This window comes from Scomber scombrus, chromosome 18 (assembly GCF_963691925.1).
Source record: "Scomber scombrus chromosome 18, fScoSco1.1, whole genome shotgun sequence".
In the NCBI taxonomy this organism is placed as follows: domain Eukaryota; kingdom Metazoa; phylum Chordata; class Actinopteri; order Scombriformes; family Scombridae; genus Scomber; species Scomber scombrus.
This window is the reverse complement of record NC_084987.1, coordinates 12,033,546-12,056,918: the sequence shown is the minus strand read 5'-3', so window position 1 is coordinate 12,056,918 and position 23,373 is coordinate 12,033,546. Positions and strand designations below refer to the sequence as shown.

Here is a 23,373-nt window from a genome sequence, read left to right as displayed (position 1 = left end):
AACAATGGCGTTACGAGATCAAATGTTCAGGAAACATGACGAACTTGGCTAATCGCCTAAAAAAGGAACAAGGCATTGACCCCACGCTAACTTTAACGTGTCAGATGCCTTTTAACCACAAAAACTGAACTACAACTCTAAAAGAGCAATGAGTTGTATCTGCAGCTTTCCAGTGTCTTATATATGAGGCTGTAGAGCTGTGAGACCAGAAAGCAAGATCATATGTTTTGTATATTTTTAGTAATGTTTTAAAAATGCAAACACTATTCACAAGTGCTTTCCATTTGTTAGTATATGTGGGTGTTTATATTTTTCTGAGCCATTTTGTCATCTACCGAATGACAGTGGCACACATTGAGTACCTCCTCGCTCATCTGGTGACCAATTATAATAATAATAATTATATTATTAGCTTCAATGCCTCTAAGTTATCTGATAAACATTTGCAATGTTTATATGAAAATGAGAAATGTGGCACTTCATAGTGAACAGGAGTTTTGATTTTATTTTTTTTATGAACGAAGTTGATTGTTTTTCATTTAATTGTGTGGAAGAGCCTAGTAATACATTTATCAATTCACCTTTTAGTTGCTTTTTGTGATTTTATATGAAAGTAACGGATTGTGTTAAATGGGCATATGTTATTGTCTCATATCATATCTGAATTTGAATCCAATCGAAATTGTATTGTGGCAGGTGAGATAAGATCATGATGAAACTCGTGATTTATACCTCTAGTTTTAAGTATAGCATTACTGTACAGATGAAATAGCTTTTTCGTACATTTTTGCAGAGGGTCTCCAAGAAGGCTCCAGCTGTAGTTTCACACCAGTCATTTGTCTTTTGTCTCTCCTGTACCTCCGCAGGATGGTGCAGCAGTTTGGTGTGGACTTTGAGAAGCGTATCGAGGGCTCTGGGGACCAGGTGGACACCAACGAGCTATCGGGAGGAGCAAAGATCAACCGCATCTTTCATGAGCGCTTCCCCTTCGAACTGGTCAAGGTTAGTGTTGCAATAACAAGGATAACTGAAGAGTAATGAGACGCAGGGTTTATGTTTACATCAGTCTACTCAAGAGGGTTTCGGCTGAATGCGTATTGACAAATTTGTTAAAGTATTATTCGCATCTTCTCCTCCTGTCCCTCAGATTGTGTTCGACGAGAAGGAGCTAAGGCGGGAAATCAGTCATGCAATCAAGAACGTTCATGGTGTCAGGCAAGTGGAGCAGAGACACCTGTTTTCTGTCTTTACACGAAATACTGCTGTACCCACATGCTATGCTTTTCTCTCTTCATTATAGATTTCATGCTGCTATCGTTCAGGTTTTGATAATCAGGCGTAACTGACACCGACTTACAGTCCAATTCAAAGTGGTGTATTCAGAAAGTGTTCTCTCTTGTTTATGAAATGGATTTCCTCTATTCTGTGTTTCGTCCTCCCAATCCTCCTATCGCTTCACTGAAACAACACCCACTCCTTTTATGCTTCTGTCTGCTGAAGCATACAGTTATTGTTTTTTTGTTACATGTACCTCAGTCCACTGTGTTTATGTTGTTATGTGTTGCTGACAGATATGCTGATGTCTATCACATCTCATTTGTTGTTATACGCTTGGTTACATTCACACATGGCCTTCTTTGGAGCTCCTCCCACTGTTGTGGCTCTGAGTTTGTTTTTGTTTGTCAGTAACCTCACAGTCATCTGTATAATCTTTTTGTCTGTGTGACCATCTGTCTATTCATGTGTACCTTTTTGTCTTTTTTTGGCCCACACGTCTGTTAATCGTCCCATCTGTCTGCCGCTGTGCCTCTGTCTCTCTGTGCATCCTCAGAACGGGGCTGTTCACTCCAGACCTGGCGTTTGAGGCCATCGTGAAAAAGCAGATCGTTAAGCTGAAAACACCCTGTCTCAAATGTATCGATCTGGTCATTCAGGAGCTCATCAACACAGTCAGGCAGTGCAGCAACAAGGTACTGCAGGTGTCCAGCATCTCCCGACCCAGCCGAGACATAGGGCTTGGGCGACTGCGGGTGTGGCAGAGGGTACACTGAAGCAGAACATCAGCCTACAGCTTCGATAAACATCTAGAAGTTTCTACTGATAAGTTTAGTGCCTAAAAGTTCTGCTCAGTACACCCTCAGTTTAACCCAGCCCAGTGAGCCCTGTGTGTAGGCAGCGCTGTCGTGTTGTGGAGTGTTGTGACGGGTGACGTGTCGTCGTGGATATGAGATTTTTTTTTTCCGGGACTCAACTTGTCTGAGCATCTCTGGTCTCTCCTGGACAAGCTGCAGGTCTCACAGCTCAGTACTTTACAGCCAGCAAAGCAAGGGGATGGTCTTGAGCTTTAATTTGGCCTCGAGTTGGAGTTTAAATCTCAATCTATACCATATTGACTTAGTTTTAGAGGAACTGGCTGGTCAGAGAAGAGGATGTGAAAACCTTTGGCTTGTCCGTCTCCACTGCTTGATTATCTGTCAACAACTAGAAATGACTAACTGAACAAAGACTTTTTCTCCTTTCATTTCTTCTTTCTCTTCTCTGTCTGTCTGTCTGTCTTTTTTCCTCTTTTCTTAATTTCTGCCTATTCCCCTGTCTCTCTCTCTTTCTCTCTTTCTCTCTTTCTACCACCACAACACAATGCGATCTGACCCCATGACCTTTCAGAACGGGGCTCTTCACCCCTGACCTGGCTTTCGAGGCGATAGTCAAAAAGCAGATCCTCAAACTCAAAGAGCCCAGCCTCAAATGTGTGGACCTTGTGGTGTCCGAGCTCACCGCGCTCGTCATGAAGTGTGCCGTTAAGGTAATCATAGACAGTCATGGGAGGATGGCATGAAAAGAGAAGGGATTCCTTTTCTCTGTAAATGTCTATCGCTGTAATCCCAGTAAAATAGTCACCCCATTGAAATCAGCCACAACCTCGCCTGTATGCCATCCATGCCCACCATTTCAAATGTGTATATTACCTTTCCCATTTCTGGAAGTCCCCATTCAGATCAAACATTGATTTACAGATCAAATGTCTGAAATTTTAAGCACAACTTAAAATTTCCTCCACCCTGCACCCACATACTATTTGACCTCTGCATCAACTCATTAAAGCATTTGTGTTTGTTATTGTCTCCCACCTCCACATTGCCTTACTCCCTCCCTACCTGCCTAAGAGCCGGCCTGGTCTGTCAGTCTGGCAGAGCGGAGCTTGGCTACGCTCCCTTGCTGACCCACATGGCAGACTGACATTCTGCTATCTGCTGAACCGGAAGGAAAGGGAATGATGTGAGGGGTGGGAGGGATGATACATTCGGCCCAAGGGCTCTGTGGGTTCAGCTGCAGCTTGAATAGAGTGTTTCCATAGTAACGGTGCTCCACTGCCATCTTGTGGACAACGGGAGGCACCACGATCCATGAAGTGATCTACATAAACGCAACCAGCCGCCTCCCCCCTCTTGTCTCTTCTCCCATTCTGTCACTCTCCCGCCTCATCCACTTTTCACTAATCTTAAAAAACTGTCAAAACATCAGCGAGAGATGACACTTCTGAATATTTTGAATTCACTTTACGGCCTCAAATCTGTACATTTCTCTGTTTGTTTGATATTATAAAAAGTAGAATGATTTAGGCAATGGAATATTTACAGAATTTGAAAAGAAAAACAAAGAATCCAGCACACCGTACTAATAAAAATATATGTCATTGTTTGGTTTTGTTATCTAGTGAAGAGCACCTGTCACAGCGCAGGAACTCTTGAGAATTTAAAGAAAAAAAAAGAAAAAAAAGACTACACAGATTTTTAAATTCATGAAGTCATCTCTGGCTGATAGTGATTGCGTGTGTGTATTGGTTTGTGGTTTTTTGGATACTTGTGGCACTGAAATGTCACTTGAATCTCTCTTTCCCCTTTTTTTTGTTCTCAACTTATTCTCACTCCTGTTTCTCTATGATACACATTGGTAAGTCTTACTAGGCTCAAGCTCATATGTCAGCATGCGTGTGTCTCCGTTCAGTGCTGCAGTTGTGCGTTGTTTTGCCTTTCAGCTCAATTCCTACCCCAGACTGAGAGAGGAGACCGAGAGGATTGTCACCACCCACATCAGAGAAAGAGAAGGAAAGAGCAAGGACCAGGTCAGTGGTTGGGATGTTGATTACAGAGATCAGTGGCTCTCGAGCACGCTGTTGATTATGCATGTTTGTAGCCCAGCTGTAGGTGGGCACCCATGATCTTAAATCAATTATCAGTTACACATTATAAGCTATAAAATAGTTTGTGTAAATATGGTTGGAAATTACTACCTTGGCTCAGAATCAGTGATTTCACTTACAGCTATGTATTTCTTTTCCTTTTAATACTGTATGCATCATCCCTACACAGCTCAAAACTTAATAAAAGCTTCCAAACTTGAGAAAATTAATTACGGTGCTAAAAGATTTACTGTAAACTTGATTGATCAAATGAGTTTACCGGTAACATGGAATCACAAGTCTATTTAGTCAGATTATTATCTGCTTATTCTAGAGAAAAATAAATGCCAATGCACCACAGTTGCAACAAGCATTTTTTCTACTCTGTTTTTTAGTCATTGTTCCATTTATATCAGGGTAGATAAGCAGTTATTGAATGATTTTAATTAGCTTTTTCTTGTCAGGCTTAGGTTACTACTTTCAGTGACTAGTTTCACTGTTACATGAACACAGCAGGATCTTGTGATAAATAATGAATGTAACACAACAGCAGAAATGACTCAGTGATTTCAAGACATGACACAAAGAGGAAATAATGAGATCTCTGAGAACTCAGCTCTATGTAAATTTGAAAATGTATTTCCTGAAACATAAACATAATAAAAGTAGTCTTCCAAAAACTGTTGATCATTCAGAATTTTACTCTTGTGGGGTTGAAAAAGCCTGGGAACCAGCATTAAAGGATAGATTATTTCAATTGCGTCTTCAAACAACAGTCAGATTCCCAAATAAACAAGTGTTTTTCCTCACTGTAATCACTCCTCCTGTTCATACTGTCCATTAAAAGATCAGTCAATCAAATCTGCTTTCAATTTAAGTTTTGTCTCTGTTTGTATTACTGTGTGTTACTTGGAATTTGTATACTATAAATATTGTCTTTATTTTCTATATGTTCTGTATTCAGGGCAGCCTGCAGAAAAAACTGTCCACAAAGTCATTTTTTGCAGAAGTGCATTTAAAAATGTATTTGAAGCTTATATGCGGCTTCAGCAGTCTGACTTAGGCATATGAAGTGGATATCTGCCACATTTACTTTTTATCATCTTTTTTTGTGTTTCCCTGTTGAGCTGTGGTGAAAGTACAGTAACAAAAAGAAGAACTTTGGAACTAAAAAGACTAATGTTGACAGGTCTACTTGATTCGCCTCATTTGGATGGCTGGGGCCTTCGTATTAGCTTCAGATTAAATATTAAATTCATTTTTGCACAAAAGGAGGACTTTTGTCCCTAGTCATTTACACTGTATGTGTGTTATGAAGAAATCCTCTAATGGCCAATATGAACAGGAGGAATGATTGCGGCGAGAAAAACCTATTCCAATATTCATTTATGCATCTAACTATTGGTTTAGGACAGACTTGGAAATGTGTGAACCTGTCCTTAAACACCATTTAAACCACAAAGCTAGAGTGAGTATGTTTTTACAAACTGAAACTTTTGAGTAAAAATCATATTCTCTGCTCTACCACATTTGCAATTTGCAGCACTGATGATATCAGTCTGTCAGACCACATATAGATTTAGCTCATATGAAATCTAGCAACAGATGTTATCTCTCTGCCGGCTCTTTTTTTCAGTTTACATGAGTGAAAAATTAGAAGTGAAACTTGTCACTTTCTAGCGTGTGCCTCCTGAATGTCATGTTTAAATGAGACCTCAGCATCCTAATCATGATTTTCTGCTTCTAATTAAGGTTCTGCTGCTGATTGACATTGAGCTGTCCTACATCAACACCAACCATGAAGACTTCATCGGCTTTGCTAAGTATGTACCCCTCGTTTCCCCCCTCCCTTCCTAGACCAACTTATAGCTTGTTGGCAGTGACCTCAGTCTCTCAGCACGGGCATGGTGATCCCAATTAACTCCATCTTGCCTGTTGTCTAAGGTGAACCTATGAATCCACAAATTTAAAATGGAAAAAGCCCCATAATCCTGTAACTTCCAGCCATCAATAGGAAACCAGCTGCCGTTTCAATACCTGTACAGTTTTTTCATCACTTCACTGCGACTGTATCATTGTGTTGCTTATACTGTAATAAGGCACATGTTCTAAGCTCAGATGCATCAGTGTGGTTCAGCATGCCAATTAGTGATCTAGCCACATCAGAGCACGTGTCTCCCTTTTGACGGAGGTAGATTCCACAGTGGTCCAGGTCGTATTAGTTGCCCTCGTCTTCCCCCGCGCTGCATGCAGCAATACCAAATCCCTGCCAAACGAAGTCAATTAAGCATGCATGCAAGATCGCTTGACAGATAAACTTCCTGTCTGCTGCAGGCTGTTTGACTGTACCTATGAAGAATGCTTACTGTACCAATGGGCAAAGCAGTTCTAAATATGCTTTACTGCACTGACTTGTAGCTGCTGTTGTGCAATGGAAACTCATCTGCACATTGCAAAGTGCTGACTTGTTTTTGTGGGATATCTTTCAGCGGTTTGAAGTTCATGGTTAACTTCACATAGTTCCTAGTGTAGCAATTACAGTAGCATGTACATGAGTGGAGCTCCCCTTTTGTGTTTGCGTCATGCCAACGACTGAGTAACAACGCAAGTTTCTGTGTGTGCGTTTGTATGACGGTTTATGCCTTGCATATGCATGGCGAGTGGATTGCCGTAATGAGTTGGAGGTCAGCTAGGGCTGTTTAACTGTTCTCATGACGTCACTTTCAGTCTTGACTACAGAAGGCTGGATGATGGTAGCCCCCCAGGGTACAGCAACAACAGGTGGGCTGACAGAAAGGATGTAGGGGATGTGTGTATGTGTGTGAGCGACAGTTTGACCCTCCATGTTGCCCAACATTTATACGACAACTCAATTTCACCTTCATGTGTGTGTGTACATCATTATGATGAAACTTTGGATTTGCATTTATCTAAAACCAGACAAATAATTTACATAAAAGCTGTCTAAACACTACACGGTATGACAGAATGTTATTGAAACAGAAATGACACATGAATATTTAGTGTGTATATTTTCTACTGGTTGTATCTGGTGTGGTGTTCATTGTCTTCTTTGTCCATCTTTGTAAAATGACAGCGCCCAGCAGAGAAACACAGCTGCAAACAAGAAGAGGGCCATACCCAACCAGGTACGTTTTTATCACTCAGTTAGGCCTTTTCCCCCAATGCCAGATTTAATCTCCCTTTACTGATGCCTCCCATTACCAGCCTATTAATCAACCAAGTGAAGATACCTGACTCCAGCAATGATTTAGGCCCCAACCATTAATCCTTCTTGTTTTATCTAACTGTTAATGTTACTGCTCTTGTATGCCATTTTAACTACAGACTGTACCCAGTCCCAGTCTTATCTAATCCTCATATTGACTGGCTGGTCTTTGTGCTCAGTGTTGTAAAGCAGGTACCTTTCCTTTCCTGTTTTTTTATTCAGACTGATATTTTGCCAAGTTTGTTGTTGAATTTCCACATGTGTAGCGAGATCCTGAAATGTGGTTTTAAAATACTGCAAAGCTCTGAAGATTGAGGGGAGAGTTGCCTTAGTGAATGTAAAAAGACCCCTGCTTCCCCGCTTTTCTGAAACAATATTATTAATTGCTGTTTGCATGTGACACAGGCATGTTATTCTCAAGCAAAGCAAAGCAACAATTAATTTCTCAATTGTTTTGGTTGTTTTGTTGCCTTATCATTAACTCACAAGCACCTTTTTATATTGAAAAGCAGTATGTGCATGGACCCCGCGACTATCAACTGAGCAACAAATATGACATAACCAAATTGTGGTATATCTGAAGTAATTCTAATTGCATGTAACTCTTGCTCTCCCTCTCTCTCTCTCCCTCCCTCTCTTTCTCGGTTTCGTTCTCTCTCTCACTTCTCTTCTTGTCTTTTTCTGGTTGTGTCATGGATTCTTACCTCCCTTTTCCTCCTGTTTTTGTTCCCTTCCAACCTGTCATTCTTACCATTTCACACTCTGTTTTTCAACCTTTTCTTGAACTTTTATTCTTACTCTTCCTTACAACTTCCTTCTACTTTCAACCCTTCACCTGCCACCCTTTTCTATTCACTCATCCTCCTTCTCCTCATCTTTGCTTGCTTGCTTTCTCATTTCCTCTGGCTATGATTTTATACTACCCTCCTTTGCTTTAATTTCCCCTCCTCTTCCTATTACTGCAGGGTGAGATTCTGGTAAGTACCCCACAGATATAAACCACACCCTGCCAGGGGGCAGCAGGGGTAGGCCATGCAGAAGAAATGAGGCCATCACAGACAGGTCAGCCTGCTAGCAATATGGTTAGGATGGGAAAGAGAGACTGCCGCATGATAATAGGATATACAGTTAACTCCTGCAAATACAGAAGTGGATTTCTGTCACCATAATGTTGTTCTACCCCTCTGCAGCTTGGCGCACTGGGAGAGATCCAGGAGGAGGAGGTAGAGTCTCCAGACTGATCAGACTGATATCAATTACAATTGTAGCTTCAATATACAGTTACCAGTAATTTGGAACTGTCTTTACAGTAACATCCAACAGTTTTGTTCTTGTAATTGTGCGTTTCATTTTAATAAGAGAGTAATTGTCTTTAATTGTGGACATCTGGATTGTTACTAACATTTTACCTTTTCTCAACCAAACATTTTAAACAAGATATGAATATTTTGCATCCAGAAAAGATTATTTTGTTGCTGTGTGTTCTCCAAGACCACATAGAGAGAACAGGGGAAATGTTCCACCACTGACCGTGGTCGGCGTCAGTTCTCATGTACCTGGGTTTATACCCCTGCTGCTGCCTCGTACAGGGTGACTGAAAAGTTTGCCTTGTGAGAATCATCCTAAATGTCATCAGGGACAAAGCAGGGAGGGTGTGGGGACAATCCAATCAACAACAATTAACACACAGTTTTATTTGTTGAAATTCCCTTTGCCTTTATCTTTTTTTGTGTGTGTGTGGATTGCATGTTAATATACCTTCTTTTTGAAAGTGTGTTCATTCAGTCCAATTTCACTTTGATGTGAAAAAAACAACAAAAACCACTTGTCTCTAAATCTCTAAGGCACACACATTTCTGTGTTTAGAGCTGTTCATAATTGTTTAATAAGGTGGGTGGTCATGATTTTGGGATATATTTAAATGATTTCATCAAAATTGCTTGTTGACATCTCTTTATCTTCATAACTCACTGACTATCAAGACACATTTAAATTGGCATGCTTCACTGTAATTAAATTCTTTGTTATAATCTTAGATTTAATCTAACATTTTAAATGAATCTCTTGCATCACTTACATTTAGAGAAATGAATTAAACATTTTATGACTATTGTCTGCCGCGGGCTAGATGTGTAGAGACAAAAGCATCTCATCTGTGATCCCCTCACATCTCATTGTTTCCTCCTTTTAACTCAGTTGCTTCCAACTGACTTTAATACAGGGGATTTCAACTTTTCCTTGTTTCTGAGAAGTTTAAGTTATTTCCTCGCCAAGGCAAACTACCAGTTTAGCTCCTGTGTTCTTGCCTCCTCTCCCATGTTTATGTTGGCGTCTTTTAAAACTAATGAGCCTTTTTTCCCCCCATAACTCACTCCAGTCCTCCGTTGGGTGGAGGGAGTGCAGGAGAGAGGTCTAAAGCAGGCTTTGAACTGGACATTTCCACTTTGCTTTTATGTAGTGGAAGAGTACACTTTGAACAGACAATTAACCTAATTGTACTTGAAATTCATTAGAGTCTATGTGGGGAAAAAGGAGCGACAAAATAGTATGCATGGGATATTTATCTCAGAGTGCGGTCAACTCTGTCTGTTTCCTCCACATTTAAATTTAGCTTTTTAGATTTGTGTCCCTCTCTGTGAGCTCTACTAACTATCAGTGTGCCAGCTTCTGCATTAAATCTCTCTCACTGCTTTTCTTTTCTCCTCTTACCCCCTTCGTTTGCACTCCCCTCTCCTCGTCTTACTTAACAGAGTATTTAACCCCCTTCCCCTATATATCAGAGCCCAGTTAACCCTGCTAACCCTTTTAATTGCCAGTATATAGGCTAGCTTCTACTGACCTGCTGACACTAACATACCACCGCCGACCCTTGATCTTTGCCTCAGTATTGGGGCTAGCATGGTCTGGACACCATCTGGTCATGTTTGTTGGTTTAAGGATTTCATTTCTGTTGAGTGAAGACGAACATGGACGACATCCCTCTTCAGTGTTTTCAACTAAACCATTTGATGCTTTTGTATACATATAGCCATGTTACATTTGGTATGTATTAATGTGCATGTATTACTATCTCATGGTCTCTCCATGCTGTTAACACAATAGTCTCACATTTAATCCGTGCCTCTGTCGTACAGCATATATATAAATCATATTAGATTCACGGATGCAAACATGTTTAATAATTAAGATAGACGACAACCAAAATCACAGTGATCTAGCAGGTAAGCAGGTAAGATTTTATTAGTGTCAGTCACATCCCAGTATTATTAGCGCAACTCTTAATTGGGCCCTCATGTCACCTTTGTTTAAGTTTGGATTGATAAAACTGTTTTTCCCCATCCTCCTGGTACCCCTTCTCTCCCCTGCTACCCTTCTCTCTCCCTCCCACGTCTTTTATTTGCTGCGCAGGTGATCAGGAAAGGCTGGCTAACCATCAACATCAGCATCATGAAGGGAGGCTCCAAGGAGTACTGGTTTGTCCTGACTGCTGAGTCCCTGTCCTGGTACAAAGATGAGGAGGTGAGAGGATTTCTTCTCCATTGCTTCATTTTTATTGGACACACAGGAATAGGTCTGGTTAAGATTAGATGACACAGCGCCACAGGAGTGCATTAAGATAAAGATAAAGACATCCCAAAACGTAGATCATGCGTCTTCACTCATGCTGGCTGGAGGTGTGTGTGTCCCAGCCCAGCCTAACCAATGTGCAGACTACTGTTCAGCTGTAGCCGGATGAACAGGTAGTCTGAACACTGGGCAGGCGGGGGGGTGAGGAGGACTCTGATAGGAGGAAGGACCCCGAGGTCATTGCGGCTGCAGGTCACTACCCTAGGACGGTAGGACAGAGGACAGAGAGAGCAAACATTACCTCAGTGAAACAATTGCACATATGAAAAAACAAAAGCCACGTATATGGAAACGGCTAATATGTCTGAACCAATACTGCTGACACGCCACAATGCTTTTATCTTTTCTTTATCTTATTTAACATATTAAGATTATTTTAATTAAAGCTATAGCCTCTATAACGTTGCTTACAATAGATTCAGACTAATAAATATAGAAATGGTTACTCTGTATTCCCATTTGGCTAAATAATTACAGTATGTGCACACGCAGCAAAAACTCAGCTCTACAGTTTATGTATATTATAGATTTTTTCAAATGTTGTAGTCTATGACTTTGAAAGTAACATTCAGTACAAGTTGCTTCGTTTTTTGGAAATGTCAGTTGTGGACAAAGCTAGTTTTCATTGATCATTTAATTTTAAACTGAACTCAAAGGACTGTTTGAACTAAATTGACCATATCTCCTTAAGTGCATAGATAGCATTGTAATTGCCTTACTCACCGCTTAATCCGCGTCCCAAGGCCTCAGCGGTATCCATTCTTCCAGCACAATAAAAAGACCCTAAAAGATACCACTACAAACCACTACTAAAGATGAACTCCAGACGAGTGGCCTCAGTGTGTCCAAACACCAACTGAAAATGGTGTATTTTAACGTTGGTCGCTTTTTGCGAAAAAGCAAAGAGAACGAGAGCGGGAGGATGGTGGAGGCAAACTGACGTGGCAGGCGGGCTGAAATGTTCCAGCCGGGATCTGACTTTGGAATTTGCAGGAAATCGTACTGGGTTACGGGGGCCGGAGGGGGGTGTGATTGTGTGTGTACAAGTGTGCATGTGTGTAGACGCTTGTCCACATGAATCCTCCTGTGTCTATTAGGGTTTCAGCAGTTGGTCACATCATTGTGTGTGTGTTTATGCGCACTCCCGAATATCATGATATGTGTTTGTTGAGTCCCATTTATGTTTGTTTGTCTTTGCACTTGCAGTAAAGTGTGTGTGTGTGTGTGTGTGTGTGTGTGTGTGTGTGTGTGTGTGTGTGTGTGTGTGTGTGTGTGTGTGTGTGTGTGTGTGTGTGTGTGTGTGTGTGTGTGTGTGTGTGTGTGTGTGTGTGTGTGTGTGTGTGGTGGGGGCTGGGGATTGTGTGGAACTGAGTGATGTAACTGTTGGGCCTGCGCCACTCTCTGTGTTAGTGCAGACATAAATGCTTCCAGATGTCTCTGCTCAGCAGTGAAAGCTGGCACCCCATCCCCCAGAACTCCTTCACGCTCCTCCTTTTCTTCCTCTCCTCCTCCTCTCCCTAATCATGCATTTCTTTACTTACCAGCCTGGTGGTCGTTCACACACAGGAAATGCATTGCATACTATCATGTTATCATCTCCATTACCAAAATATACAGATATCCTCACTTTGCGCAGATGTGACTTATTTCTGTTCCTGGTTTCAGGGTTGTCTGTTTTGAAAAATTGAAAGATTTATTTGTTTTGATTATTTTTGTATGTTTATGGTGTTCCTTCTACAAAACTCTCTGTCTCATGCTAGGAAAAAGAAAAGAAGTATATGCTGCCCCTGGATAACCTGAAGTTAAGAGATGTGGAGAAAGGCTTTATGTCCACAAAGCACATCTTTGCAATCTTCAACACTGAATCGAGGTCAGGGTCATGCTTGTCTGTCTTTGTGAATGACCTTCATCTGTGTCTTTATGTGTGCATACTTGTCTTTGTTTGCTTGTTAGGCCTACACACACACACACACACACACACACACACATACACACACACACACACACACACACACACAAGTACTTGTGTTTGTTTATTGTTTATCTGTACAGGAACGTGTACAAGGATCTTCGCCAAATAGAACTGGCATGTGACTCTCAAGAGGATGTGGACAGCTGGAAAGCATCCTTCCTCAGGGCAGGAGTTTATCCAGAGAAGGACCAGGTATGTGGCTGGGGCTTTCTGTTTTCGATTAGGGTTGGGTATTGTTAAAAAAATTACGATACCATTACCAAGTACCTTTTTAAAGTGATACCGATACCAAATGAGTACTTCACTCAGTACCCATCATGTGAATAGAAGCATTTAATTGCATAAAATGCCACCACTCCCCCCACACATGTAAATGGCTTTAGCTCTGGGTGCTAAAAGGATCAATTGCAGGTATCATTTGACGGTAGACATTTCGATAATACTTGGTATCGATTTATTTCGGTCGATACCTTAAAAGTACCCAGCCCTAGTTTATGTGAAAGACATAAATTAAGTAATATTACATTGCTCAATGGCACATACACCTCTGTGTTTCTGTGTTCCCACATATAAGACAAGATGGATGTTCTGTTTCCAACATCGTGTGTGTGTGTGTGTGTGTGTGTGTGTGCGTGTGCGTGTGCGTGTGCGTGTGCGTGTGCGTGTGCGTGTGCGTGTGCGTGTGCGTGTGTGTGTGTCCGTCCCAGACGGATAATGAAGAGGCTGCCCCTGCAGACACATTCTCTATGGACCCTCAGTTAGAGCGACAGGTGGAAACTATCCGCAATTTAGTGGATTCGTACATTGGAATCATCAACAAATCCATCAGAGACCTCGTACCCAAGACCATCATGCATCTCATGATCAACAGCGTGAGTACTCAGCAGCAGACAGGAACCATTAACAGACAGACGGCCAGATTTACTTTATAGACCAACACACTGTTATCTTTAACACTGTGCACTACTTTTCACTGTTTGCAGAAAAGAAGGCTACTAAGTTAAATCCTGTCCTCTCACGCTGTATGCCATGATAAATGCTAGCAGAAGCTGGATCTCTGTAGAAACACTGTAAAAGTGAAAATTCTGCTTTGCAGTGCTCATGGCCTAAAGAGTGCATATTGTAATTTTGCGTGGTGTGCACTACAATTATGTACCATCATGCAAACCTGTATATATGTAGTATGCCTTACACACACACATATATATATATATTCTGACAGTTATATATTATCCAGCAGATGTAGCACCCTACTACCTCCTACATGACTATATTCTGTATGAAAGTAATCAAGGCATCTAATGAATCAGTGATCTGAGCTAATGATCAAATAAACTGACTATGAATGAATTATTTGCAGTGTTTGACATGTCATGTAATTCACATTAAATCATGGTCTTTAACCAATAATTTATGATGCATGCTGCTGTTCACTGAGCTGCTCCTTGTGTCATTTTGTTTACAGATCAAATATTTTCCATCTATAACTGAACCTTTTGGCTATAGCTACCCCACATCTAAAAATCTCTATCGATGCAAGTCACCACTATCTGTGTTACATTTTTTTTGCTTCCATCCAGGCAAAGGACTTCATTCACTCAGAGCTGCTGGCCTACCTCTACTCGTCTGGGGACCAGAACAGTTTAATGGAGGAGTCGGCTGATCAGGCCCAGCGGAGAGACGAAATGTTGCGCATGTATCACGCGCTCAAGGAGGCACTTCTAATTATTGGCGACATCAGCGCCAACACCATCACCACCCCAGTACCCCCACCTGTAAATGACAACTGGATGCAGGAAGCCAGGTGAGATATAACCAGCATTTAGTTGAACTTTGAGTGTAACAGCTGGACCATTCAGTATCTAATGACACACCAATGACATTAAATATATGCGATAAGAAACATTGAGGAGAAGTCAAATCTTTCAGTCTTTATATACTTTATATATATAAAAAAGAAATAAAACAGCATGAAACAATTCTTACTTTTTTTTCCTGGAATGAGGTCGGATAAAACTGCCTGACCTTCACCGCCTCAGGAAATAATGTGATCTTTGAGGTCATTATTATCATTGTGAGTTTCATTTTCTCCTGTGTCCTTGTCCCAGCCCAACCCCTCAGCGCAGGCCGCCTCCTTCAGCAGCCCCGCCCCCCAGCCGTCCCCCTGCTGTTCGGGGCCCAACTCCAGGACCACCCATGAACCCTTCCCCTGGCTTTGGAGCTCCACTCAACCCGTCTCCAGCCTTCGGCGCACCCCCAATCCCCTCTCGCCCAGGTCCACCGATCAATGCCTTCAACAGCCACCAGGATCCCTTCAGTGCACCTCCACAGATCCCTTCCCGGCCAGCCCGTATCCCACCCGGTGTCCCTAAGTATGACTTCCTTTTATAATTTGATCATTAATGCCTCATTTTCTCATTTTTGTTGCGCTGTATTTTAAGGTTTTGTCGCTAACGTCTCATCATTACCCAGGTATTTATCACTTTCACCAGTTATCCCACCTCTGTATTTGAGATTTTCTCTGCATTCATTCTTTTCTCACTTGTAGTTTTCTCTCTCCCTCTCTCTTCCTGATTTTCTCTCTGTCGGGTTATTTTGGTTTCTCTCCTTGTGAGCACGTCTCACTCCTTGTTCTGTATCTTCTCTCCTCGTTGCAGCCGAAGACCCCCTGGTGCTCCTTCTCACCGGCCCACCATTATCCGCCCTGCTGAGCCTTCCCTGCTAGACTAGACCTGTGGCCAAGCCCACCTAATTGTGTGTGTTTGTGTGTGGGTTCGATATGTGTATCTGCACACTATAGGCCGTGGGCAGGGGCTAAGAGGGGAGAGGCTGACTGATAGCGGTGCATAACGTGCATCGTCCAGCCATAGTAATGTCTCTTCAAGCAATGTTAATAAGCTGCTAATACCGTCTTTATCAGTGCACATGAATGAAAGAAAGCCCTTAACCACTTGAACATTACATTTGACTGCTGTGGATATTGTGTAATACAAAATAAGACCCTGTTAATCTGCAGGATGCATTTAGCTTCTACCAATAGGAGACCATGTCTCAAATTCAGTTCATGAGCTTTTTTTTATTGTAATAACTTGTTTATGTCCTATGACAAGGTGCCCAGCAGAAGCTCATTAAATAACTTATTAACTGTTAAAGGCTGGCTTTCCTCTCCCCTCCCTCCACCTTCTTAGATTGGCCCAGACGCCGAAGTCTAGATCTCTGTGTAACATACACACTTAACCTGTTGTTAATGTGTTACTGGGTTTTCATTTCCTAACTGATTTCATACTGAGAACACAATAGCTTATTCTCACTGTTATTATTCTGGTGATGTCGATTACATTTTTCTTTCCTTGTGTTATTTTATTTGAGTGACTTTGTCCTTTTTAATGACCGTCATAAATGTAGCTTTAAAAGTGAAATCCTAATCAAAGCAAAAACAAAGCATGAGAAGACACAGGGCAGGGTTGCAGCCCCTCTCTGTGAATTTCCTTCCATAATTAACAGATGTCATACAGATTGATCAGTATAATCCGAGCACTTCTAACCATTTAGCCTTACAACAAGCCACTCATAACTGGGATGTTGTAGTCCGTTACCAGAACACTATGCACGAAAACCCGGGAGACGGAGAGAGACAAACACAAGGCTGTCTGCACTTTGCGGGTCGCTCTCTCTCCACTGATTCTGAGTTGTTAAAGCCTTGAATATTAATCCCTTTAATCTCAGTTGAACCCCAATGAGGCCTTCGGGTAGACTTTGTTCATTCCTGGATTAGCTGATTCACGTAGAACAGAGCACACAGTACAGTTTCCTCTCAATGAGGGTAAAACTCAGTGAAGCAGCGGGGTGTGTAGATGAGGGTAGAACTGTGTTTTAGAGTATAAAGATGGTATTTAGAATGGAGGAGTTGGCACATCTCTTTCTGGACAGGGTTTCCGAGGACATTTATTATTGCTATTGCTATCTGCTTCCATGCATTTAAAATATCATGTATATAGCTGGCCCATGCCGGGGAGGTAGCACTTGTATCTTATTTTATAGGAGGGTTGATGTCAACAATCTTCTACTGATAATAATCAAAGCCCAACATGTTAAAATGCAACTGCAGTCATCATATTTAAGGATGCACTAACATTATTATTTCATAGATTAGCCTTGGATGTAGGGAAAAAAACGATTGGTCCTCTTCTGATGCATTATTTATAACCTGGGCATTTGTCATTTCTTTCGATGTTTTGGTTGCAATTGTATCAGCTCTGTGCATCTATACGCTACTCAGCCCCCTCAGCTTGTCCTGGACTGTTATTGGGGTTGTGCTACAGGGATTAGGTGTCTAAACGTGTTATATGTTGGGAGGGCACATCTACACAGCTGTGATTATTTGCTATTGGATATCTTTTGATTGCTTTGTGAGGGTATTTGACCATTTATATTAAATCTTTCCTTCAAAATTTTTAGGTGTTATGGGGAAGGGAAAGTGACATTGGGCTACATTGGGATGTTTTCTATTTTTGGTTTGATCAGTAGTGGCGGTGAGCGGGTGGCGGAAGTTGTGGTGTATGAAGGCACATCCTGTCTAGAGAAGCTGTCTAGACTTTATTCTGTCTTAATGATTCAACCTGACAAGACAAAGCAACTGTTAATAATTTGAAACTGTCTTAAACCACAGAGCCGTGGGACAGAATGTGCTTTTTTCCCCCCCTGCATTTCTCTAAAGGTCTGGCTTTCAGTGACAGTGCCAGAAGGAGTGAAGTATGCTTATAAAACAGCCCTGATTCCTCAGACTGAAGCCCGTCACACTTGATCTTACACAAACCCTTGATACACAGATTATAATTCATGTGATAATACATCTGATTGGCCAAAGTTGATTAAATTCCCTTGTCATTTTAAGGCACCTGTCACTCAAACCGGCCCTTGAGAAGCCTACACTGTAAATGTCCTGTATTATATTAGGTTGTGGCAATAATGCCTTTCCTTCCTAATGGATGTACCCTGTCTCCCTTCCTCTTTCCCTCCCCTGGTTTGATCTAGTGGAAGGGATTGGAAACCAACCTGCAAAAATTTCTTTTCTTTTGTTTTGCAAACCCTTGTCAAGTGCCTCTGTAGCAATTAATTGATTTGAATAAACAAGATGAACTGATTTAGAAAGGAAAGTAAATAAAGAGGTGTTGTGTACAATAAAGGGACTGTCTCTGGTGGTTGGTGTCTCTTTGTGTCCTGTGTGATCTACTCTCTCTTCTCTCACAATGTAGTACTCCTGGTTTTCCTCTCCTCAATGCCCTCACTATCTACAAACCAATGCAAATGTTCCTATGGCAACCCTCTGCTGGCAGCCTTCCTGTTTCAGAGAGGAAAACAATAGTCACTGCTCTTTACACTCAACACATGCATTTTCACCAAGGTGTAAGTGTAGTAGTCTGTTGTTTAAAAAAAAGCCCCTGCTGGTTTGTGTCTAAACATATCCTCTGATGAAGTGGCGGATGTTTTGTTGCCCTCTCACTAATGGAGATTACCTAATCACAAACGTCCCTTGCTGTTCATATTACTGGATAGTTTTGCATGTCAAAATGCACGTCACACCGTTGAGAGATTAACGTTGGTTGATTGTTCCTGAACAGGCGCCCGGCTCCCCGTCGAAACCAGTGGTGACGTTGACCAGCCAGCAGTGGACAAGAAATGACTTCAACCCACGATAACAGCGGTACCACAGAAGAATTGCACGTCTCATTTTCAATTCACTTGAAATGAGAAAGCTTTATGCCGTTACAGGCCTCCACCTGCCAGTAAAACTTTAAAAAAAATATTTTATTGAAAGTAATTTTCAACAGTAAATGTAATAAAAAATAGTTCTAAATACTAAAATTTATAATATTTCCGAGCGTGGTTGGAACTAATTTGTAATAGTTTGGAATTTAAACATAAATTGTAATTTAACATATGATGTAACTTTTAGGGATACATTACAGGATACAGTGCCGATTTACAAAGACTGTTCAGAATAAGGATGTTTGCTTTATTATTGCGATGTGTTTCAGTTCTGTGACGACAGAAAATACCTTTCAGGTGGTGGAGTGTTACCACTGAGCATGCTTTACCACAAAAAAGGTTAATGACAGCTCAGGAAGTTCAGTTTGAGTACGTAACCATAGTAGCAGTGATTGAAATGCACAATGGCTTCTGCCAACTATAGAAGCTTTAAACTGCCTAAATAACAAATCAAGTGAATTTCAATACACGTCATATGTATTATCTTTTATGCTTTTGTATTTCACTTCATCTTACTTGATTTGTTATTCTGTAGGCATTTTAAATCATCCATAGCCTACTTTGTTATTTATGGTTTTACTGCTAAGTGCAATTGAATGAAACACATGACACATTCACATATAGGTGAGGAGATGAATGATTCAACCAAAACCAACTTCTCATCTGTGTGACTTCACTGTGTGCTGCCTTTTCAACCTCCAGGTGAAGAAATCAATAAGGGAGATTGCTGTAATGACTGTGGGAAAACTTTTTTTTTTTTTAATCACGGTTCAGCAATAAAGTCTGATTTAGATTTTGGGTTGTTTGGGCAATTGGTTTGATAAAACATAGTCGAGCAATAAATGTAAATGTTACATTTAGTATCTGTAAAGCAACAGTAAATAAAGCAACATTCCAGTTTGAACCGCTGTGGTTTTCTACATTCGCCAGATTTCAGCAAATTCAGTGCTACAAGTATTTAACTTGTGTTTGTTTGTGTGTGTGCTCCTTTTACAGTATGGTAGCCTAAATGCTACTTTCAGGTGTTAACATGACTGGAAGTTCTATTACTCACATATTCACAAAACATCAAAGCAAGCACATTTTAGCGGCAATGAATAAATTCACACTGCATGTTAAGTCAGTTTCTAAATGAGAACTATCAACTGTACAACTCCCTATCACACTTTTTTAGTGTCAATCTTGAAAGTGTTATTGCACGCAGGTTCTGCTTTTCCTTCTTGGAGGTCATGAAAGTTCTGAGATGACTATGTGCAGACCCGCTTGGTGTCATGGAAGAGGTTTTGCAGGGTGTAAATCTGAGTGGCTGCGACGGCGAGCATGACAAGTAGGTTGAGGCACGACCAGAAGGACACCCGCCACAGGTTATCTTCCAAAAGGTAGCGATCCCTCGCCTCAAAGGCCTTCAGCATGGTCTGCACCTGACGAGTCCTCTCCAGGCGCTCATACACAAGGTCCATCATGGCCTGGGAGAGGAAGGAAAGAACGGCAGACAGGAAGAGATGAAACAGAATGTTGAGAGATCAGATAGTATGGCATGAGATGACTAAAGTGAGATCTGGAGGGGAATCATATCTGAAGCAGATGTAATAGGAGTTTATTTTTCCTTCTCACCCTGATGTCCTCCAGTCTGTACTCCACCAAGTTCTCTGGCACCGCTGCATCTGCCCACTCATCTCGGCCTCCTCTTGTGCCACTATGTCTATTAATAATCACCTCAAAGAACACCATCTTCTCTGACAGTTTACTGAAGCTGTTGTCAAAACACACCCGGTAGTCACCATCCTCTGTGGGATCCACCCTGCAGGAAGGTATCAGATTTTGAGGAGAGGTTTCAAACGCCCTTGACAAAAACAGCGGAGTGTAAGCATTTGCTTTTATGAATCTCCTGCTGAAAATGGAACATGCAAGTAGAACATAGTGCTGTTTTTTGAAAGGGGAAAGAAGTGCTGATCTGAAATGAGGTCACTGGTTTTCCAGAATGCACTGTAATTGACTGCTGCCTTAATGCTTGTTTATGATTCAGTTTTACTTAATTGGTTTTGATCCTAGTAAAGAGTACTGCAGGGATTGAGCATTACATCAAAGGGAGATAGTTGTTGGAAAGCAATTAGGTGACCCACATGTGGATACCGTCAGATCTCCTGAAGTCAGAGGCCAGCCGGTGTCCGCTGGGTGAAATAAGGGCAAAACCGACATCTAGACCCGACCCAGCTATCACCTGTAGGAGAAACACGAGGATAGAGTTCAGTAAGGGAGGATGTACAGACTTACTCAGCACTCACTCACATTTCTAAAGTTATCTTTACATTTTTATTCCAGGCTTGCAGCTCACAGTTCATGATTTCATTAGACTATCTTCGCAAAGTCTCTTTGACATTCAAATTTAAATCCTGATAGTACACTGAGCTCACATATCACCCCACAGCGATAATAATGGGACAATCTGTATATCTGTATCTGAAATTCTCTTTTCCATAAGATGGGGTCAGACAGAGTTCAGAAGCCCTGTTAGGGATGCATTCATTTTCTCAAGGTTTGGTGTTCTTCTTAAATCATATAATTGGTTCAACAAGAATTGCAAACCTCTGGACCAGGGTCAACCATTAGGTCCAACCCTGGGCCAGTTTCTTTCAGCATTGACTATTGGGGGGGGGGGGCAATGTTGTACAGGCATGATTAAAACACAACCAAATGTTTTAAATATGTTTTTGTTCGTTTAAAACTGTTTTAGGGTTGCATCTGAAGGCAAATGTCATCATTTCCATTAATAAATAAGGGCTAATAGAGTGACAGCAGCTTATGTTAATACTCATGGAGAAAATGAGACTCGTAAACATGAAGAAATATTCTGTTAAACCACAGACACACACAATAAACAGTGGCCTACTGCTTTATGGGTAAAGCAAAAGTACCAATTATTTTTATTGACAAAAATCTGATATTTTTTGATCAAATTATGTTATGTACCTGTCCTTGTTACAAGGTCATTTAAGGCTATTTATTGGGATTCACATGAGCCTTGTGTTTACTTTTTTTTTAAATCTACTTTCGATTTATGAAAAGTCAAGTAAAGTGTGGAGTGCTGAAATCAAAGGTATAACCTCAGCCTCCGTTATGGGGCATAATATTTAAGTTGGAAAGTCAGATTTGGCCCGCAGGCCAATATTTTTGCATACCCACATTCAAGACAACCCTGTCATTCTTAAATAAACACAAATGTTTCATACTGTGTTCATTTATACATGATCTTCTGCCTGTTTTATGGGCTGCAGTATTCCCGAAATGTGTCAGAATGTGCAGCCACACACGTGTATCGTTACACATAATGAAGCAGCCTTCAGCCTACGGGTTAACTGTAGTGTATTTATGACTGTCTCTTGAATAAAGGTTTGATACAAGTTTGGTGAATGAGACCCCTGTGCAGCAACTTTGGAGCATTATGTGTCAACTGTTCCACGTGACATAGCAGGGCAGCCAGGATTGTGACTTTACAACCCTTTATAGCCTTGATGACTGTGGTGTGATGATAGAAAATTAAATAATGCAAAGGTCATGGCCATAAAATGACACAATAACACATTATTAGAGACTTGAGTACTGGTGTGCTTGGAAATTCAGGCCGGCTGTTTAATATAGTGGGCTATAGTAGTTTTCTTTATAGTACAATACTGGCAAATATGTATTTGCGTTAAGTTCAGTACTTTTAAAATGTATTTTTGCAGTTTCTATAATTTGTGGGGTTTTTTTTTTTACCTCTTACACAGGACAGGTGTGTTCTGCAACAACAGATAATGGATTTCTTATCTCTCTGCATGCAAGACAAAGTCCAAAGCCTAGTCAATTGTTTTTCATTTAGACATTATTCACAAACTTTAATGAAACTGTCCAAAACTCAACACGACATTACACTGTCAAAGCACCAGAGAGACAAGAGAGAGCAAACTGTATTTACCTGGTACTCAACCTCCATGATGTCGTTCCTCACTGTGGTTTGGTAAAAACACTCTGTGCTGCCAGCAGGTAATAGAAATGTAAAATCCGTGTCCTGCTTTGGCCCCAAAGCCAAAGTGAAGCCTACAGTCAGACTATAACATGCCAGCAAAAAGAGCTGAGCAGAAACATTCATCATCCTCCGCACGCAGTGCATAGTTCATTTATTTCACTTTCACCAACTTCGAGCGACGTTTTTCTATGTTACACATGCACAATAAAGCAATTTTACTGTATATCTGTAATTGCTTACTCTCATAATCCGACGGTTGGAGAATCGCCTGAGAGTAATTGGTTCCTTGATCAAAGCTGAATGAGTGGATCCACTTTTCTGTGTCGACCAATAGCGCTGCGCAGTCTGGACTGCAGCCTCACGCAAAACAGGATAGGTGACAAGGTACAATACACCCATGTCATGTAGTGTGTGAGTGCACCTGAAGTATAAATCTCAAACATTACTGTGCATGTAGCCTATATATTGTGTTTAAATTTGTATTGCTTCTCATACTTTTATTAGACTTATACTTGCATTGATTGAATCATTTTCTATAATTACTACTTTTTTCTTTCTTTTCTTTTCTTGTGTTTTTTACAGTTAATTAA

At 41.1% G+C, this 23,373-nt stretch overlaps 2 protein-coding genes across 6 annotated transcripts in view; one reads left to right on the top strand and one right to left on the bottom strand.

The window, feature by feature from the left end:
- The window catches only part of dnm2a (dynamin 2a), a 29,103-nt gene extending 10,894 nt beyond the window's left edge, over positions 1 to 18,209 (top strand). Inside the window, exons 8-21 of one of the 5 annotated variants that reach the window (XM_062439620.1) lie at positions 867 to 1,002; positions 1,148 to 1,215; positions 2,665 to 2,803; positions 4,037 to 4,123; positions 5,933 to 6,003; positions 7,278 to 7,329; positions 8,375 to 8,386; positions 10,818 to 10,928; positions 12,797 to 12,906; positions 13,089 to 13,200; positions 13,716 to 13,880; positions 14,589 to 14,812; positions 15,117 to 15,380; positions 15,666 to 18,209. In XM_062439620.1, coding sequence (XP_062295604.1) covers positions 867 to 1,002; positions 1,148 to 1,215; positions 2,665 to 2,803; positions 4,037 to 4,123; positions 5,933 to 6,003; positions 7,278 to 7,329; positions 8,375 to 8,386; positions 10,818 to 10,928; positions 12,797 to 12,906; positions 13,089 to 13,200; positions 13,716 to 13,880; positions 14,589 to 14,812; positions 15,117 to 15,380; positions 15,666 to 15,738 — 1,624 coding nt within the window. In that variant the 3' untranslated portion in view covers positions 15,739 to 18,209. Of the gene's footprint in view, positions 1 to 866; positions 1,003 to 1,147; positions 1,216 to 1,831; positions 1,971 to 2,664; positions 2,804 to 4,036; positions 4,124 to 5,932; positions 6,004 to 7,277; positions 7,330 to 8,374; positions 8,387 to 8,599; positions 8,633 to 10,817; positions 10,929 to 12,796; positions 12,907 to 13,088; positions 13,201 to 13,715; positions 13,881 to 14,588; positions 14,813 to 15,116; positions 15,381 to 15,665 lie in introns of all 5 variants that reach the window. The other 4 variants (XM_062439617.1, XM_062439618.1, XM_062439621.1 and 1 more) reach the window with 4 other exon arrangements.
- Positions 18,210 to 18,491: 282 nt separating this feature from the next.
- tmed1a (transmembrane p24 trafficking protein 1a) lies at positions 18,492 to 23,143 on the bottom strand. Its single transcript, XM_062439659.1, has 4 exons — positions 22,733 to 23,143; positions 20,901 to 20,998; positions 20,392 to 20,578; positions 18,492 to 20,243 (listed from the first exon to the last, which is right to left on the bottom strand). The coding sequence occupies exons 1-4, from the start codon at positions 22,925 to 22,927 to the stop codon at positions 20,025 to 20,027; spliced, it is 699 nt and encodes a 232-aa protein (XP_062295643.1). The 5' UTR covers positions 22,928 to 23,143; the 3' UTR covers positions 18,492 to 20,024.
- Between the last annotated feature and the right edge of the window lie 230 nt (positions 23,144 to 23,373).